At 39.8% G+C, this 19858-nt stretch overlaps 1 protein-coding gene across 1 annotated transcript in view; it reads left to right on the top strand.

Moving 5' to 3' along the window:
* The window catches only part of Trpm6 (transient receptor potential cation channel subfamily M member 6), a 135873-nt gene that overhangs the window by 85514 nt on the left and 30501 nt on the right, over positions 1-19858 (top strand). Inside the window, exons 26-27 of the mRNA XM_028770157.1 lie at positions 11515-12653; positions 14085-14194. Coding sequence (XP_028625990.1) covers positions 11515-12653; positions 14085-14194 — 1249 coding nt within the window. The remainder of the gene's footprint in view (positions 1-11514; positions 12654-14084; positions 14195-19858) is intronic.

Raw genomic sequence — 19858 nt, 5'->3', positions numbered from 1 at the left:
AAAGAGGCAGAGGCAGATCTCTCTGAGATACAGCCTGTTTTACAGAGTTCTAGGACAGCCAGGAGGTCACATGGTAGAGTGATGTTCTCAGAGGAATGACACCCACAGTCACTTGCAGGTTGTGTGCTAGTCCAGCAGCAGCTGGAGATCCAGCACAGGGAAAGCAGCAGCTGGCTTCGAGGGTGGACTTCTCTAGCAGGCCCTGGGTGACATTTGCTGGTGGTGGGGATGGAGATAACTTCACTGCTAAGGAGAAAGAGCAGGAGAGCTTGAATCAGTAGCAGTAGAGTGCTTAGGTGAGCAGGCCAACTGTGAAGGGAACAAAGGCGCAGCATGGGGACATAAAGAGCTGTCATTGTCATTTATAGAGATGATAACATAAATTTATAGGGTTCTGGAAATGATCTGCCTGGGTTTTACTACAAGGAGCTGGGATAGAATATGGGTAGTGGACAAGCTGATGAATGTAGAGTCATGAACATGAGTAAAGCTGTGGCTGAGGGTGATTGTGGTTCTTCAACTTTCTGAAAGGGGGCGGTGTAGGAAGGCCATCCAAAGGTTTGAGGGAAGAGGACATATGTGTTGGAGAAAGGGAATGTGTTCTGAAACCCAGTGGGTGTGTTAATATAATAATTTCATGTGTATAGCATTGCATTACAGTGTGGACATGTGCACAGGGTTTTACGGACTTTCAGAAACTGAATTATTCTTGCAAGTAGAAGCAAATTGATACAAGTTAAATATATCTTTTCACTTTTGAATATACATGAGACCGACTATAGAATGTTTAATTATATATGTTTTTTTCTGATGCCCCCAAATCAGATAGATAGATGTGAGTTCTTAGACACAACTTCACTTAAAATAGGCTTACAATAGGAACTTTCTTACAGTAGAAACTTCACTTAAAATAGACTTAGAATAGGAACTTTCTTATAGTAGACATGTTGTATTTAGGCAATTCTGTATTTTCCTGATGATAATATATTTCTGTCAACATGTGTTTAGGTAGCTGATTGAACTTCAGATCAAATTTAAGATTGAGAAAATGTTGACTATCTAATGATGATAGTAGAACCATAAATTTGGAATTTATCTCAATAATCTCTTTAGACCATTGCCATTTTTACTTTTTCTCTCTTGCACATTTTGTTTCTTGACAGCTGTGCTTATACTACACTGTGGGCCCCTGGGCTCTGGGCTCTGGGCTCTGGGCTCTGGGCTCTGGGCTCTGGGCTCTGGGCTCTGGGCTCTGGGCTCTGGGTCTGGCCTCTGGGCTCTGGGCTCTGGCCTCTGGCCTCTGGGCTCTGGCCTCTGTGCTTTGTGCTCTGTATGATGCGTGTGCTCCTCTTAGGAGCTGGAAGAACCATGACATAGCTCTGCTTCTATTCCTTTAACTGTATGCTCTTGGGAAATGTTATTGAACTGCTTTGAGCCTTAGTTTTTTTTTACTTATGGAATAGATGTGAACACAGAGCTGTGTGGGTCAATGTGCATAATAGAGCCAAGGGAGAAAGATCAATGAAACCTAGTTGGACAGATAGGTTCCAGATATTGGGAGTTAAATTTCTTTTGAAATACTATATTTGTTAATTTTCATTGGAGTGACAAAATGCTGAAGGAGGGGCAACTTAAAGGATAAAGGATTTATTTTGGTTTACAGTTTGAGGGTCTAATCTGTCCCAGAAGAGAAAACATGGCAAGAGGAGAGGGAAGCTAGTCACAAGGAATCCGCAGTCAGGAAACAGAGTGTGACAATGCTGGTGCTCAGCCTGGTTTCTCCTTTTTTGTTCAGTCTGGGACCTCCACCCATGGATGGTGCCACCAACGTACATAATGGATTTTCTATAGTTAGAACACCGTGGAAACATCCCCATAAGTAAACAAAGAGATATGTTTCCAAGGTAACTCAAAACCCTGTCAAATTGATGATGAACATTGACCATCAATAAGTACAAATTCCCTGTAGGACTTGGAAGGAGATAAAATAATGTCAGAGCTTCTCCTGCTGATATGAATGAAGGCAAGGTTGGGGAAATCTGCTCACTCTACCTGTGCTCAGGATGGAGTCTATGCATTCTTCGATATGGATAGGTTTGTCAGCCTGGTAGATGTAAGTGTGAATTTAAGGGGTCAATCAGAGATCAGGGATGCCAGGTGAGAGAAGGTGTGTAGCCCCGGCTGTGGCAGTGGGAAGGAACAAAAGGACAATTCATGAAGTACAGTAGGGATTGGATGGAGCTGAAGGAAAGGCTGGAAACCAGGTTGCCTCTCAGATACATACATATAGGTGAAGCCATCATGGAGAAATGGCGACACAGGGAGACAGAATACAAAGGTATGGAGAAAGCTACCAGGCTCATATTTGTTGACCATGGGATTCATGTGACACAGTTAGCCACACGTGTTCATGAGGCTTGGGACAAATGAATCTGAAACCCTAGGGCAGCTTAGAACTGGAGCAGGTGCCTTCTAATCAAGAGGGTCTATGGGAGTCAGGTGTCAGTTCTAGGAGAGAAGTAGAGTAAAAGCAGCTAGTGCCAGACGTGTGATGCCAACATCTGTAAAATGTTAGAAAAGGAGCGACTTATGGAGAAGACTGGAAAGGCGAGGCCCTTTTCGGGGAGTGCATGTGGGGTTACACAGAAGGTAGTAATCAGAAGCCAAGGAGATACTGAGTGAGAACAGGGATGCCAGGGATCATAGCAAGCACTCCGGTGCTGATGGTCCCAAGACCCATGGTTCTCTCGCTCTCTTGTATCATCTTTCTCTTGGACTTGAGAACCCAAGAGCCAGAGACGTAGAACTAAGTACTTCAGTAGAGATATTTATAATATGTTCAGTTCTGTGACCTTCACGTGACATCATTTCTCTTAGATCTGAGAGGAGGATAGTCGTTAAGGGATTATATGACTTCTGAAAAATGTGGATAATTCTAAGGGGTTTTGCATTTCTATTAGAATTTCTTCCAATTGTATTTTCTGACTAGAATGATTCTATATTGCCATCATTGTTGAGGCCATTTTGGGGGAGCTAGGAAGGCAACTGAGCAATGATTTTAAGGAGGTAATATAAGGAGATCATAGAGGCCTATAGGGGGAGGTGTTAGAAGGGACCAGCGGCTCAGCTAGCTCCCGCCCTCCGCCATGTTCCTGCTCTAAGTTCCCACACTAACGGCCACAGAGGCGCCACCCTGGGACCCACGAGATATGGCTGCTGCCTCTGCCGGTCAGCTCCGTGGACCCCACGGCTCTAAGGATGGCCCTTGTGCCAACTCCACCACCCTCATAGTGCTCTGCTCAACCCCAGACAATATCTGCCATCCTTGCAGTATCTGGTAGAATGAAGACTCTTAAAGCTTAAAGATTATCCAATGGATTTATGTATCAGCAAATACTCAATACACAAGATGCCCACACAATTAGACTTGTTAACCCAATTACCTAACCTTGATATGTGTAACTACCTTAGACAGCTAGAGCCATGCAGACGCCCGCCGCAGTCTCTCCTCTCTCCTACTTCTTCTTCTCCTTGTTCCTTCCTCCTCCCAACTCCTGGCTCCACCTACCTCTTCTCTAGCCAATGACCAAGCTCTACTGTAAATATAACGGGCAGGAAAAACCCTGCAACAGAAGCCGTTGCTTGTTCGCTTGTTTCCAAAGAAGGCATTGTCTACCTTCTAGAATGAAATGATTTTGGGGTTGTGGGCAGGGGCCAAGTGCTAACTAACTAAAGCCTGTGAAGGATTGAGCAGGAATGTCTGCTTCAGCTGTCCTCTGAGCCGTGCTTGGAGAGGTCCTTTCTCTCTGGTCTGTGCAGTAAGATGCCTGTGGTATCTTTTCTGTCTCGGCACGTTGGCTGTACTGTATTTGGGAAATGCCACAGTTTCTATGAGTTGCAGAGACACGAGCACAATGTGGCTTTAACTTCGGCAAATTCATATCTGACTGAGGCTTCACTGAATAACATCTGTGAGCATCTCTAGGGGCTTGTCCTTCCTGCAGGATTCCCCAGGCAAACTTGCTTTGATCCCCGATGAGTTGCTGAGGGGTATGGCTGGCTGCAGTGGTGGGTTGGATGTAGACAGTCTGGCTTGACACCCAGCCAGCTGCAAGATATGTGACCTGACCCTTTTCCTGCAAAGGGAATTGTAGTCACACCTTCCTCACAGAGCTGCCATCTGGTGAAAGAAAACAGGGGAAGTAGACCCATCCTGAAATGCTTTGCTCATAGAGAGCACTCCATGGATGGATCTGTCAGGCTGATTGTGATTATGTTTCTTATTATCTAATTTTTAAGAATCTTGGCTAATGGCTCACAGGTAAAACAGTCACGAGGCCTGTCTTCCCTCCACTCAGACCTTGCACAGAGGAAACTGTAATAGTAAGAATTTGTTTTATGTGTCACAATGACTGAAAAGCCACATTGAATTAATGCAGCCAGCGGTCTAGGAATATAATTAAAATATGCTTCACAGGACACCACGTTTTCGAAAATGAGTTTCTGTAAAAAGCAAGAGGGCCCATTTCAGACGGCCAGGTTATTTGTCTAACAGGTTCCTATTGTCGAGTGCCACCTGTTGATGTGAATAGTGGCTGGAGTCTATTGTATCCATTTGGTGTGTCTGCAGCTAATGGAACTTAATGAGTCTCCATTACCGCTGCTCAGACCGTACTGTTTTTGAATTAGATGAAACAGGGCACTGGATGGAGATGTTCCAATTAGGCATATCTGGGAGGAAATATACATATACTCTGTGCTCTTTCCCTCATCGCCCTTGGCAGTTCGAACTTTGTGGGTTTCAGAAGGTCAGCAAGCATGTTTTAAGCCACTGGTGAGTTATAGAAGTTGAATTTTATACAAAATTAGTCAGAAAGGCTTCTGCTCGTATAGAATACAATGACAATGAAAAACAGCACCTGCTTTATTTGTTAAGTCCCCAACTGCAGCAGTCTCAGAAAGCAGGGTGGGAGGTCGGGCATGTCCCGTGCGTTAGGTGTGTTCTAGAGGCAGGAAATTGAGCATTGTGGTGGGAATGTCTTGCTAAAACTGAGTGCTCTTCTCCCAGCTGAGTGATCTTCCTTCTCCCAGCCACTAATAAGAATGGGACTATTTTTCATGACTGCAGATGACCATATTAGCTATGAAGTCACTGCTTAAATATCCTCCCTTGCTGTTTTTCAATGTAATCTCATTATCAAGGACCCATTTTATGTGCATAAATGCTTTGTCCGCATGTATGCGTGTACAGTTCATGTGTGCCTGGCATCCATGGAGGTCAGAAGATGGCAATGGATCACCTGGAACCAGCATTGGAGGGAGTTGTGGGCTGCCATGTGTGTGCTGGGGACTGGACATGGGTGAACTGCAAGAGCAGACAGTGATCGTTAACTGTTGCTCTATCTCTCCAGGTGCAGAAATATTCTTTTAAAAAGTGTTCAGTGTGTGTGCATGGTGTGTGTCTGCAAAGGTCAGAAGAGGGTGTCAGATTCCCTGACACTGGAGTTACATATGTGAGCTGCCATGTAGGTCCTGAGAATTGAACTTGAGTCCACTCTGGAAGAGCAACCAGTTCTTTTAAGTACTGATCTGTCTCTCTAGCCTCCCCCCAGAGTATTACTTATTTATTTCTTTACTTAGAAAGTCATATGCCAAATTTTAAACATAAGTCAGAACATAAGACATCTACAGCCTTGTCCCTATCCACAGAAATAGCCAAAGAAAATAGTTACAATGCAATTATTACTATGTTTGTATTACACACATACACACACATACACACACACACACACACAACACACACCAAAATAAATGCTTTTTTAAAAGGATATTTCTACAACTGGAGAGATAGATCAACAGGAAATATAGTATACTATATTGGATATTATATAAATCTGATCTTCTTGCAAGGCATATTTGTCATTTTAACACAGTGAAAGTGCTACTTCCTTATATGTTGCAGATAGTTTTAAAATGTTACAATCTAGAGAAAATCATTATCATCTCACTTTTGTGTCTTATTATCTAATGAGTTTCTCTATTTTACTATTCTTACTTACCTTTTACATTTTGTATTTGGAGAATTATCTCCTCATGTCATTTGCAATCTTCTTGTATGCAGCAGAAAGATGGATCCTGTTTTTGCATCCATTCTGTTAGCCTGTGTCTTTTTATTGGGGGAATTGAGTCCATTGATGTTGAGAGATATTAATGACCAGTGATTGTTATTTCCTGTTACTTTGATGTTGGTGGTGTTTGTGTGTGTGTGTGTGTGTGTGTGTGTGTGAGAGAGAGAGAGAGAGAGAGAGAAGGAAGAGAGAGAGAGGCAGAGAAAGACAGAGATATTTTGTGTTTTATTTATTTATTTATTTATTTATTTATTTATTTATTTATTTTTGCTGGTATGGAATTATGTATTTCCTGTGTTTTCTGGATGTAGGTATCCTTCTTGGGTTGGACTTTTTCCTTCTAGTATTTTCTGTAGGGCAGGATTTGTGGATAGATTTTTTTTTAATTTAGATTTGTCTTGAAATATCTTGTTTTCTTCCTCTACAGTGATTGAGAGTACTCTAGGTTGATACCTATTTTTTGTTTTTCTTTTTATTCTTTTTCTTTCTTTTGAGTTTGCTGGATATCTGTCCAAGCCTTTATAGCTTTCAGAGTCTCTGTTGAGAATGTAATTCTGCTGAGTCTGCCTTTGAATGTTACCTGGCATCCCCCCTTTTTTTTATTACCGCTTTTAATATTCTTTCTTTTATCTATAGATGTTGTGTTTTGTTCATGTGCTGGGAAGATTTTCTTTTCTGGTTCAGTCTACTAGGTGTTCTATAAGCTTCTTGTATGTTTATAGGCATCTCTTTAAATTGGGAAATTTTTCTTCTATGATTTTGTTGAGAATGTTTACTGGGCTTTGGAGCTGGGACTCTTCGCCGTCTTCTATTCCGACTATTCTTAGGTTAATTCTTTTCATGACATCCCAGATTTCCTGGATGTTTTTGTGTCAGGAAGTTTTTAGCTTTATTATTTTCTCTGACTGATGCTTTAAAGATTTAAAAAGCTTTGTGAATAAAACATTAAATCATAAACACAGTCTGTAGGGAGACTGGCAAATTTACTTTCCTGGTTCTTATATAGTATTCAGTTACAGAATATCACAGTTTGTTAAATAGCTAAAGCTTAACAAAGTTAACAAAGACAAGGAGACATATATTCTTAAGGCAGTGTTTGCTAGCCTGGATAGTCCATGGTGAGGCGAGAGATTCTATAGGCTTTGCCAGTCTGCTGAGGTCATTTCCTTACTGCATCATGAGATAGGAATACCACAGTTTCTGGTGTTTAGTGTTTGATGCTCATAGTTGTGATCCTAACTCTTCTGCCTCTTATTTATTTTTAAAAATTACATATTAATAAAGACATCATAATATACCATATTTTATTAACTTAAAATGTTCCATAGCCTTAAATTTTTAAATATTTAAAAAATACCTAGTTTTTTTAATTTAATTTTTTTAACTTCAAAATTACTTTTTAAAATGTTTAAAACCTTACAACTATGGGCTCATACAAAATCAATTTTTTGTTTTTTTACTTTAAGAAGGAGGAAATTGGGCACAACCACAATCTGGACAAGGCAAAACCAAACTCCAACAGAGCAAACAATTCAATGTCAATATCTGGGATTCACTGGCAAACCTCTAGGCTTCCTCAGTGCTGGCAGCACATGTGACCTGACTTCCAGGCCACAGCTGGCTCCATTCCACTGAAGCTGTTGTTCTGGTGGCCATCACATGGCACTGGCATCTTCAAAACTGCTGGGGTCCCTCTCCTGGGCTCACTTTAGAAACTCCAGCCCTGACACACAGAGCCAAGTCTCAGCTGTTCTCCATGACCCCTTCATGTCTTTAAAACCAATACCACTGTGGTTATTCCTAGATTACAGAGTCTAACTGTCAGCATGATGTAAATTCTTGTATATGAATGCATGGAAGTGCAGCTTTAATACATTATTAGACCAACATTATTTTTAAGTTTTATTTTTCATAAACCTTGTTTTTATGACTTTGTTTTCAGGACAAAAATTACCATACAAAAATCCATCCTAATCCAAAATATCTTGGAGACCTGTTGTTGCCTTCTTGGTTGATTAATATCATGTGGCCACCTTTAATCAAGATGGTGGTTAAGTCAGATGGCATCTACCCTCTTAACCTCAAAGACAGTTGCTAGCCATGTGGCTGCCTCCATCCCTATGGAGACAGCAGCTAAGATAGCAGCAAACCTTATACTGTTTAAATCTTAAAATAGTGTCATATCACATGATTCTTTTAAGAACACATATTCTCTCTCTCTCTCTCTCTATCTATATATATATATATATATACACACACACACACACACACACTATACACACACACACATCCCTTTTGTTATGTTACAAATTTTAAAGTTTTAAGTTAACTTCTTTGTTACAGATTTTACAGATTATTAACTATAACCAATAAACTTAAAATCTTGAGATACAAAAAGTTCACATAATGGTCTCACATATCTAGAAATTTGGTTTATATTTTAGCAAAAGTTTTAGTTGTTAAATGCAACCAATAGTTCCATCTCCCTTTTATTTTCTGTTTTCTGTGCTCTCTTTCCCTGTCACTTGTTCCTGTGACTCACTTGACACAAGACAGAGAGGAGACTTTTAAATAAACATGCCTGAGTCTAGAAAAGGGATAGCCATAACTGAACTCCAAAGTAAGCTTTCAATAAAGCAGAACAGCATAAAACAACTTTAATATCCATACCCAAGAGACATTTGAATCCCTGCTAAACTAAATCCAGTGACCAGAAAGCTTAGAGATAAGAAATCCTGAACTCTGGCCATCAAAGCAGCCCTGGCAAACAGTGTTAGTGGTGACCAATGGCAGCAGCAGAGACAGCAAAAGCAAAACCAACAAACACTGAAGCTGGAAAGCTCCCATACTCAAATGAGATTAGTCAGGAAAAAAATGTGGTGGCCACCATCATTCATACATTCAACTGAGCCTAATCCATTTTGTCTTGAATCTGATGTTGGCAACAAAACTTAGGGACGCACTAGAAAACACAGACCCATCTTCACACACAAACCAGACAGACAAAACTTGGCATTTAACTGGACATAGCCAATTTCCATCTTGTCTCCCAATATCCAAACATCCAGAACCAGGAGGGTAGTACATCATCTTGCTTTTTGTCCTGAATGAGAGAAAAAGTATTGAATCCCATTTAATTCCTCCACTTCCCAGATCAAGATCAAAAAAGAATCAAATGTCACAGAAAAATTGCTATGTCTTATCAGGGGAGCTTTGGAACATCTAAACGTGTGCACTTTAGGAGGCAGCCATTCAGCACTGGGGTCAATGTCCAGCTTTAGAATTTGGATGGTTAATCTGATATCACTGGGGACTCCAGCAAATGTTAATCCTACCAGGTGAGAATAAAACCACTACCACATTTTTTGACCCAAATTTGAAGCAAGCTTTATTAAATACTGTCCAGGACAACGGATACTGGTAGAGTCCACAACTAGGATTACTAGAGTACTGTGCAGAATTCCATTAGTCAGAGGCTTATAAAGGTAAAACCCACAAGGCAATGTATTTCCCACCTTCATCCAATTAGGGGCAAGCATACACTCCAATGTACTTCCTGCCCACGTAACTCCCACCTATGTGTGATCAAGAACATCCTGTGTAGTTGGGACAACCAAGCTTGTTTACAGAAGCAAACACGGTGGCACGTTGTCTTACCTGGACAACAGCCTCCAACATTCCAAGAAGTTATCTGTCCTTGGACAGTGGGACTTACAAGTTAGAGGCATTTTTGTTTTACAGATCTCTTAAGCACAATATTTTAAACTTAAAACATAACATTAGCCAGAGAGAGAGAGAGAGAGAGAAAGAGAGAGAGAGAGAGAGAGGCAGAGAGAGGCAGAGAGAGACAGAACAAGGAGGAAGAGAAGCAGAGACAATACATTTTGCTTTTGAGACTTGTGTTATTCTTTTGTATTAAGTAATGAAACTCAATGCTTTTTGTCATTTCAATATCCCCACAAAAGCAACTTATGGGAGATTGGGCTCATTTGACTCAGTATTCTAGAGGCAGCTAACTGATGACAAGACAGAAGGACCTTGAAGTCATTAGTCACATGCACAGTCCAGAGCCAAGAGCAGTAGTTAAGTGCATACATGCTGGTACCCAGTTTGTTCTTTCTGCTCTTACACAATTCATGATCCACATATAGGGAAAGATGTCCTCCATACTGGATGGGACTTGCCACCTCTATTAACACAGTCAAGATTATCCTCCACAGACATGCCCACAGGACAACCTGATCTAGACAATTCCTCAGTGAAACTCTTTTCCCAGGGGACAGTGACAAGTTAATCATCACAGCTATCTATGCTCAGGTAGCTGCATTAGTTTTGTAGGGTTACTACAGATAGACAAAACTTGATGTTTTATGTCAACAAAAGTTGACTGGGTCATGTTTCTGGAAACTAGGTGTTCAAAAGTGAGGTGTCACAGGACCATTGTCTCTGAAGTCTCTAGGAAAAGTCCATCCTTGCCTTGCTAGCTTCAGATGGCTTGTGGAGGCTCGTGGGTCTTTGTTTTTCCTCCACCACTCTGGTCCCAAGACCGTCTTCTCTCAGAGACTCTTTATATCTTCTTCCTTCTGCATTTGTTTATGCTAAGGTTTTTCTTCTTCTTCTTAGAACCTTTGTGTTTTAAAAATTATGTTTTTAATTTTTTCAGATTATAAAATAATTACATACTTTTCCCTTCCTTTTTTTCCTCCAGCAACTCTTATTTACTCCCCCTCCCCCCCCAGCTCCCTTTCAAATTTGCAGCCTCTTTTTCTTTAATAGACATGAAAACACGGAAGAGGGAAAGATCAGGATGCCTCAACTTTATTTTTATTTTATTTTTTTAATAATTTATTTTTTCTCAAATCATAATTCATTCACACAGGGGTTATAAACACAGAAAGGCAGGATGTGGGGAAGGGAATGACACTGGAGTGTGGGTGTTCAGAGGGAATACAGATATCTTTCAGAACTGGGTATCATGCCTCAACTTTAGACAAAGGATTTTCCAATAGACAATATTCCAATGTTTGTCATGAAAATGAACAAACACATTAGTGGACAACAGTAGGCTGATCCATTAGATCATTGCTGTGGTAACTAACCTGCATGCAGCTGGAAAGCTGGTTCTGAGGTCAGAAAGACACGAAGGTTGGAAGTGTAGATTGATAATTCTTCTCCTTGGTGTTACAGTAGAAAGACAGGGAAAGTCAAGGTCACCTGGGATTAGAATGCCTACTGTCTTAGAAAGAGCAGAACATGGGAAGCAGGCTTAGCTTTTGGAAGCAGTGCCTTAGCTGTCACCTATAGAAGAAGAAAGGTGAGACAAGAACAAGAACAATTTCCACCAGATTAGTGTGTTTATTGATGTTTACCCTATCTTCACCATTAGGGTATCAGAGATGTTCTTCCAACTCAAAGAAATGAATGAAAAAGTATCTTTTATAAAGGACTCCCTACTATCCCTGGACAGCCAAGTGGGACACCTACAGGACCTCTCGGCCCTAACTATTGACACCTTAAAGGTCCTTTCTGCTGTTGACACCTTGCAAGAAGATGAGATTCTTCTAGCCAACAGAAAAGATTCTACTTGCAGAAAACGACCCCATAGTTGGACCAATGTCATCTGTGCCAAGATTCTAAGTGATACGGAAAGCTGTGGCAAGAAATTTCAGTACTACAGCATGCCCCCTTCTTTGCTGAGGAGCCTTGCTAGAAGCCAGCTTCCTCCAAGAGTGCAGAGGGGTGCCCTTGTAGAGGTTACACACAGTAAGAGAGAGGCCTCACATGTAAGAGAAGACCAGGAAGAACGTGAAATGGAACAGAGGACAGTCGATTCTGGGGTTTCCCATGTCAGGCAAGCACACTCTAAGTATGGCCAGTTTCTTCTGGTCCCATCTTCTGGAAAACAAGTTCCGTTGTCTTTGGAAAACTCCCCACGTCTTTTCAGATCATCTGAGGAGGCAGGCATCGATGGTCTGGCATTGGAACACATACACCACAGTGATATCACTATCCACTTGCCTGGGCAGACTCCTGCTGCCTCTCATCAGGCATTGGTAGCCGAACACAAAGATCAGCATGAGGCAGTTACACAGATGCCAGAGAAGCCTAACAAGGGAGAACAAGACTCACTGGCATTCAGTGGCACGCCTACTCCCATGACAATGACTTCTCTTCCTTCGAGAGCTGTCAGCATGCAAGATGAAGGTGGATATGTGAACTGGGCATTTTCAGAAAGTGATGAAACAGGTGTGTTTAGCTTTAAAAAAAAGTGGAAAACTTGCTTGGCCTCCACTTGCAACAGTGACCCCAATCCAGATGGAGATGGCTCACTGGAGACTGGAGGCAGGTCTGGACTGGATAACACAAGAAAACTGGCCCAGAGTTGTGAGTGCCCAGCAGGATCATGGACCGAGACAAGAAGATCCTTTTGGATCAATCCTCTCTGCAGAGATAAAGCTCTCATTAGAAGTCGTAGCTTTAGATTCCACAAGGAGGAGAAACTGAGGAAGACCTGGAAGAACAACAGTAAGGAACAAATGTTTTAAATTTATTCTTTTACTCTTTTTTCTTATTTTTAAAAAGTGTATACAGTATGTTTTGATCATAACCTCTTACCTTTCCCAACTCCTCCCAGATCTTTCCCCAACCACACAACTTCATGTTCTTTTTCACTTTTTCCCCCTGTGAGATACATTTCATTTTACTTTATTTTTTAAATTTTATTTAATCTTTTTTTACATTCCAGATTTTATCCCCCTCCCAGTCTACCCTCTGACTGTTCCACCTCCCATACCTATACCCCCCCCCCCCACATGAGAATGTTGCCACCCCCTACCCCTCACCACAGGAGACCTCCCCACTCCCTGGGGCCTCCAGTCTCTTGAGGGTTAGGTGTATCTTCTCTGACTAAGTCTCAATCCAGCAGTCCTCTGCTGAATATGTATTTGGGGGCCTCATATCAGCTGGAGTATGCTGCCTGATTGGTGGTCCAGTGTTTGAGATATCTCAGGGGTCCAGGCTAGTTGAGACTGCTCGTCCTCCTATAGGGTCGCCCTCCTCCTCAGCTTCTTCCAGCTTTTCCCTAATTCTACCACAGGGGTCACCAGCTTCTGTCCATTGGTTGGGTGTAAATATCTGCACCTGACTCTTTGATCTGCTTGTTAGGTCTTTCAGAGGACAGTCATGATAGATCCCTTTTTGTGGTGGCATATTCCTTCCATTTCTGAGTTCAAGGTCAGCCTGGAGTACAGAATGAGTTCCAGAACAGCCAAGGCTACACAGAGAAACCCTGTCTTGAAAAGCCAAAAAAATAACCAACAAAACAAAAGGAAGCCCCAGACAAAACAAAAAGCATAAAAAAAAAATCATGGAGTTTGTTTTCTGTTGGGCAGCTTCTCCTGAGCTTGGGACCTGCCCTGCCTGGGATGTGGTTGAGTTAGCCAGTGTCACTCCACTTGGGGAAAAGCAATTTCCCCCACTTTCTCTGCAGCTATCAATTGCAAATAGCTTCTGATTAGGGGTGAAACTTAATGTCCACTTTCCCTTCTCCTTCCTGGCATTTCTGTCTCCATGAACTTGTGCGGGTCTTATGCATGCCATTACGGCCCCTGGGAGTTCATCTGTCCAGCAGCCTGTTATGTGTAGAAGATTGTCTCTTTGGAGTTACCCATCATCTCTGTCTATGAGCAATGTTTCTTTCCACCTCTTTTATTTCTGCACTCATCCCTGAGCTTTGAGGGGGAGGGGTGTGATAAAGACATCCATTTATGGCCGAATGAGGAAGAAATATTTTTGAAAGTGTCACTTGCTTCAATACTGTTGTGAAAATGTCTGTGATTATTAAGAGTAGAATTATTCTTCTCATTCTCTCATGCGTTCCCCCCCCCCCCGGCCAAAAAAATGAAATCATTACTGCCAGCTGCCTTCAGCATCCTCATATATACCCTTTCCTTCCAGGCCATTCAAAATCCTCAGAGACCGGGTCAACATGGCTCAAAGCAAAACTGCTAACCAAGAACAGGAGCCTGTCAAAGAAAAAGAGGAAGACCCAGGGACTCCAGGTGCCAGTAAGTCCTCCTCCTTCTGTACTTTAGTGTTCAAGCTACTGAGTCAGTGGCCTCACCCCTTGGCTCTTTTAGTGCACACATGATAACTTTGTACCAGGAGGAGTGAAGACACACATTTTGACTTGTTTATCTGTTCACAAGCTGAAAGCCATTGGGTTGTTTCCGTGTTGGACTAGTCTAAGAAAACCAGGGTGAACACTTGTATATAGGTCTTTCGTTGAACATTTGCTTTCATTTCTCCTTGGCAAGTACTTGGGAGAGGTGGAGGAAGGCTAGCATTCTGTTGTATGTAATTCTCAAAGATGCCCCCATGTGGCTTTCTGTGTCCACTTGCAGATTATGAATATATCAGCTGTTCTGCTTCCACGTCTGTCTGCATGATGCACAGTCTTAACCTCAGGTATATTGTTGGCTCTGTAGTCTGCATCATCGTGAGACTGATTAGTCAGTACTGACTCAGGCTCTTAGAGGACGTTTCATGTGTTCATTGGGATGTATCTCTGGGTCTTTTGTATAAGTTGCTTTGTTTGCTTACTGTGAAGTTGTAAACGCTTACAGTATGTCCTTGTCTTTTGTGGATGTTCTATGCAAACCTTTTCTCCTTTATTGTCATGACTATTGTCAGAAGCAGAGAATTACTTTTAAAATTTTGACTGAATATTTGACTTTTTTTCTTCTGCGGCTCAAAACCCTCAAACCCAAGACTTTAAACCTATACTGTCTCTTGTTTCTGATAGGATGCTTATGCTTTTAGTTTCTACATTAGTTCTACAGTCCATTTTAAAGTAATTTTTGTATATGGGGCTAAGAAAGGATTGAATTTTCTCTCCCATATGGATATCAAAAATTCTATCATTTTTTTTTTGGTAAAAATGTGACTGTTTTTTCTATTGAATTACCTTAACATTTGTCAAAAACTAATTGACTATACAGACCCACAGTATGTGTGGCTCTATTTCTGTCTATCTCCATGCCAATACTAAATCTATTTCAACTACCGAAACTTTATAAGTTGTGAAATCATGCATAAAAGAAATCCTTCGTTTTTCAAGAAATGATTTGGCTATTTTATGTTCTTTGCATTTATATATAAATTTAGTCTCAGATTTCAGTTTTTACACAGAAGCCTTCTGGGATTTGGAACAGAATTGCTCTGAATCTGCATGCCAGTTGTGGGAAAACTGACATCTTAACCACAACTAGGTGTCTGATCCATAGAAGCAATGTGTGTCTAGCTAGCAGGTCTTTTAAACCTTTTCTCAGTAATTCTTTGTAATTTTAGCATTTAGGTCTTGAATATCTCTTGTTACATGTATATCACAGATATCTGTGATTGTGACATATATTAATTATTGTAGTGAATATATATTCGTGTGTATATATGTATGTATGTGTATGTGTGTGTGCACATATGTATGTATGTATGTATGTATGTATGCATGTGTGTACAACCTTGGTCTTATACTTCACAATTTTGCTTTTGCTTCTATATTTCACTTTTGCTTTTGAAAGTTTTTGATAATTTATTTAGAATATTTTATGTAGGTGATGATATTAGCAATGCAGTTTTAATTCTTGATTTTAATCTGGTATTATTATTATTATTTTTGCCTGATTACACTGACTTGAACATTTAGTATTGTGTTAAATAGAAGTGGTGAGCTCTGCCATCTTTCTAATTTTTTTGTTTTTTGAACTGTAATGGAGACAGCCCAGGGCCTTTGCTTTTTTTTCTGTTATTTCTGGTGGAATGTGCTTTGTCTTTCACCACTAAATATGATATTTGTCAATCTTGTTGCACAACAACTTAGATGGATTTCTTCTTTACTTTGTTATTTTTATAATGTCAGAGTTAATGTTTCAAGCATTAAACCGGCATATTCTAGTTTACTGGGATAAACCTCACTGGTCCGCCTATGTACGTTTGTATATGGTATTCTTTTTTGCACCTGTGTTCCTGGAACATTGTCTTTAGTTCCCTTACTCTCACAGCTCTGGTTTGGGCATGAGAGTTATCCCAGGATCATTTGCTACATCTGGTATATACCTTTAGCATCCCTTGTGAGTTTGTGAAACGTTGATAATCTTTTGACATTACATATTCAGTCATATTATCCATTAAAATCATCCTTGTAGAAAACTTTTTAACTACATATAAGTATCTATAATAATCATAGGGCTGTTTAGATTATCAAATTCATAAGTTGGTTTTGTCTGTTTCGGTATTTAAAACCTTTATTCATTTCATTGAATGTTTCCTGTTCATTTCTGTGCCTGATAATTCGGGTCATCTCTTTCATTCTTTTGGCTAGTTGGGGCAAGTGTCTGTGTCTTGTGAGTTGGCGAAACATTATTTGTAAGTCCCTCCTCCGCTCCTCCCTCTCCCTAGATCCATCTTTGAGACAGGGTGTCTGTGTGTATCTGACCTGGCACTCATGCTATTCTCTCCTCTGTGACCCAGAAGCTGTGATTACAGATTGTGCCTCTAGCTTCAGTGTAATATCCTCTGGTTATTATTTTACTGCTTCATGCAGCACCTAGAGGGACATTGTCTCTTGCATTCTGAATATTCATAATTTGTATTTTCTTTCTTTGTTTTATGATCAGCCTGGCTCTAGGTTTTTATCTGTTTCGATTTTTTTTTTTTGAAAAGCCAACTCAATTTTATTGACTTTTCCCTGAATTCAATTCTGTTTCCTTTGTTCAGTTTACTTTGGGTTTACTTGCTTTTCTCTTTCTAGTTTATGTTAGAAAAATCGGTTAATGATTTGGGAGTTTCTTTCCATTTTTAGAAAGTGATCTTTTATTTGTTCATCAACAATCTCATACATATTGAATCTTTTATTTTTGAATGGAGATATTCAATGTTATAAAATTACCTCTAAGCATACATTACTTAGGTCCCACACATTCTGATGTTGCTTTCATGTTAGTCTAATGAATCTTACATTTTGTCAGAATGACTCTAATTTTGTGAGAATTCCTTCCTTTCATGTTTTTCATGTTTTATTTTATTTTTATTTATTTATTTTTCCAAATAAACTGATACTTTGAAATATGCAGCTCTCTTTGTTACTGTAATAAGAAGCAGTTAAAGGCTTTTTATTATTGTTTTAATCTCTTGATTTGTTATGGGTTTGTTTAAGTTGCTGGTCATTTAGTCTTGGCTTAACATTAGTGGTTTCCATGAATCTAGAAATTTGTCTATTTTTTTCAATTATTTACTTAACGAAGTACAGGTTTTTGTAGCATTCCTTTATATTCAGTATTCTGAATTTCTTTGGTGTCTGTTGTAATATTTCTCTGTTTATTTTTGCTTCTGCTAATTTGGCTCCCTTTCTTTCTTTTGATCAGTTGGGCCCAAGGGTCTGTCAATCTTGCTTACTTTCTCAAAGAACCAGTTCTTAGATTCATTGATTCTTTGTATTATCATTACTTTTTGCTTATGTTCATCAATTTTTGCCCTGATTTTTATTATTTCTTCCCAACTACTGGGTATGGTTTGTTCTTGTTTTTCCAATTCTTAAGTTGTATCATTAAGTCATTTATTTGTGCCTTTAAAATGTTTTTAATGTAAGTGCTTAGAGCTATGAATTTTCCTGTTAGGATAGCTTCCACTAGGTCCCAGTGGCTTTGTTTTATTTGCTTTGTTTTCATTTTCATTTAGTACTAAGAATCTTTTAATTTCTTTCTTCTTATTTCTTCTATGACCCACTCATCATTTAGTAATGTGCTGTCTAATCTTCATGAGTTGGTGTAATTACTGGGGATTCATTTAGTGTTGATCTTAAGCTTCATTGCATTGTGGTAGAACAAACACATGGAATTGTTTCATCTTTTCAGAATTCGTTAAGATTTGTTTTGTGGCCCAGGATGTGGTCCATTTTAGCGAGGCTTCCACGGGCTGCTCAGTAGAATGTGTAGTCTTTGGTCCTCGGGTAGAAAATTCTGTAGATATCTGTTAAGTCCATTTAATGTCTGTTGTCATTTAATTCTGATGTTTTGTCCAGATGACCTGTGTACTGGAGAAAGTGGAGTACCGAAATCACCCACTATTAATGAGCTAGACTTTATTTGTACTTTTATATCTGGTATTGTGCTTTTTATGGAATTGAATCCACAGGTGTTTAGTGAATATGTGTTTAGGATTGTGATGTCTTTTTGGTTAATTGTTCCCTCTATGACTCTTCTTGTTGTTTTAGTTTGATTTCTATTTTATTAGATATTAGGACAGTGATGGCTGTTTTCTTTCTGATCTCTTTTGCTTGGAATACTTCTTTTCTTCTATTTATGTTAAGACATCACCTATCTTTGAAGGTAAACTGAGTCCCTTGTAGAAAACAGAAAGGTGGATTTTGTTTCTTAATGTAGCTCACTAACCTGAGGTAAACAAAGAGTGGAAGCCATTGATATTTACATTTATTATTGAAAGATACTCATTGATTGATGTAATTTTACAATTATTATCATTGTTATTTTGCTATTTGTATTCTTAGCTCTACTTTGTGTTTCAGTAATTATAGCTTTGTTATTTATATATAAGCTCTTGGATGCTTGTTCCTATCTTCAGTCTGCACCATGGTTTCCAGAATTCTCTGATTTGATGGACATGAATTTTATAGGATGTTTATACTTGAAAAGTTTTTCTTTCTCAAACTATGGCAGATAGCTTTTCTGGTGCAGTGTTCTCTGTTGGCTTCTATGGTCTTTGACAATTTGAAGTACTCCTCACTCTTCATCAAAGAAGCTTTTTTTTTTAATGAAGTAGACTGAAACAATTCTAGAAACCCACAAGTGGTCAAAATGCTGAGAACAGTTGACCATGGGGTGCTCAGCCACAGCTAATATATCACTAAGAACATAACCTGATACTTACGGCTCGGGGAATATTTTGAAAGAGGAATCAGAAAGGTTGTAAGAACCAGAGGACCAAGGTGTCTGCTCTAAGATAGCATCTTCTATATATTATAGGGCAACTGCATTCATGAAATCTCAAAAATATTGTTACCTAAACACGATCTTCACAATAACATTAGTTGATAGGCCAATGTGGATGCAGGATATCTCACAAGTGTCTACTCCTAGATGGAGTGCTACAGGCAACTGATGACTACAGAGAGAGGGAGAGTCAGTCTTCTCCAGGGACCAGCCCATAATTAAGTAATTTAACTTTTTTGTTTTTGTTTCTGTTTTTCGAGACAGGGTTTCTCTGTGTAGCCCTGGATGTCCTGGAACTCCCTCTGTAGATCAGGCTGGCCTCGAACTCAGAAATCCACCTGCCTCTGCCTTTCAAGTGCTGGGATTAAAGGTGTGCACCACCACCGCCCGGTGTAATTTAACTTTTTAACCCTTATCATTTATACGGACTCAGTATAGTGTATATATGTATATATGTATATATATAAATACATAACACACACATACACACACATATATGTAACAGTAATTAAAGAAGTCATGAGTTTGCGAGGGAGTTGGGAGCATGGGAGGAGTTGGAAGTTAGAAATGATGTAAATATAGTACTCATGGGTAAAAAGTCACCCCCTCCCCAAATTAGGTCAAAAAAAAAAAGAAGCAGAAGCAAAGAGACAAAAATGTAAAGTCATCTGCTAGGGGAGAGAGTTGGCTTGATAAAGAAAACTACCATCTGAGACAGTGCCATGA

The sequence above is a fragment of the Grammomys surdaster genome, unplaced genomic scaffold (assembly GCF_004785775.1).
Source record: "Grammomys surdaster isolate TR1022 unplaced genomic scaffold, NIH_TR_1.0 198, whole genome shotgun sequence".
NCBI classification, from domain to species: Eukaryota; Metazoa; Chordata; class Mammalia; order Rodentia; family Muridae; genus Grammomys; species Grammomys surdaster.
The sequence above is the reverse complement of the archived record's forward strand: the minus strand, read 5'-3'. Positions and strand labels throughout refer to the sequence as shown.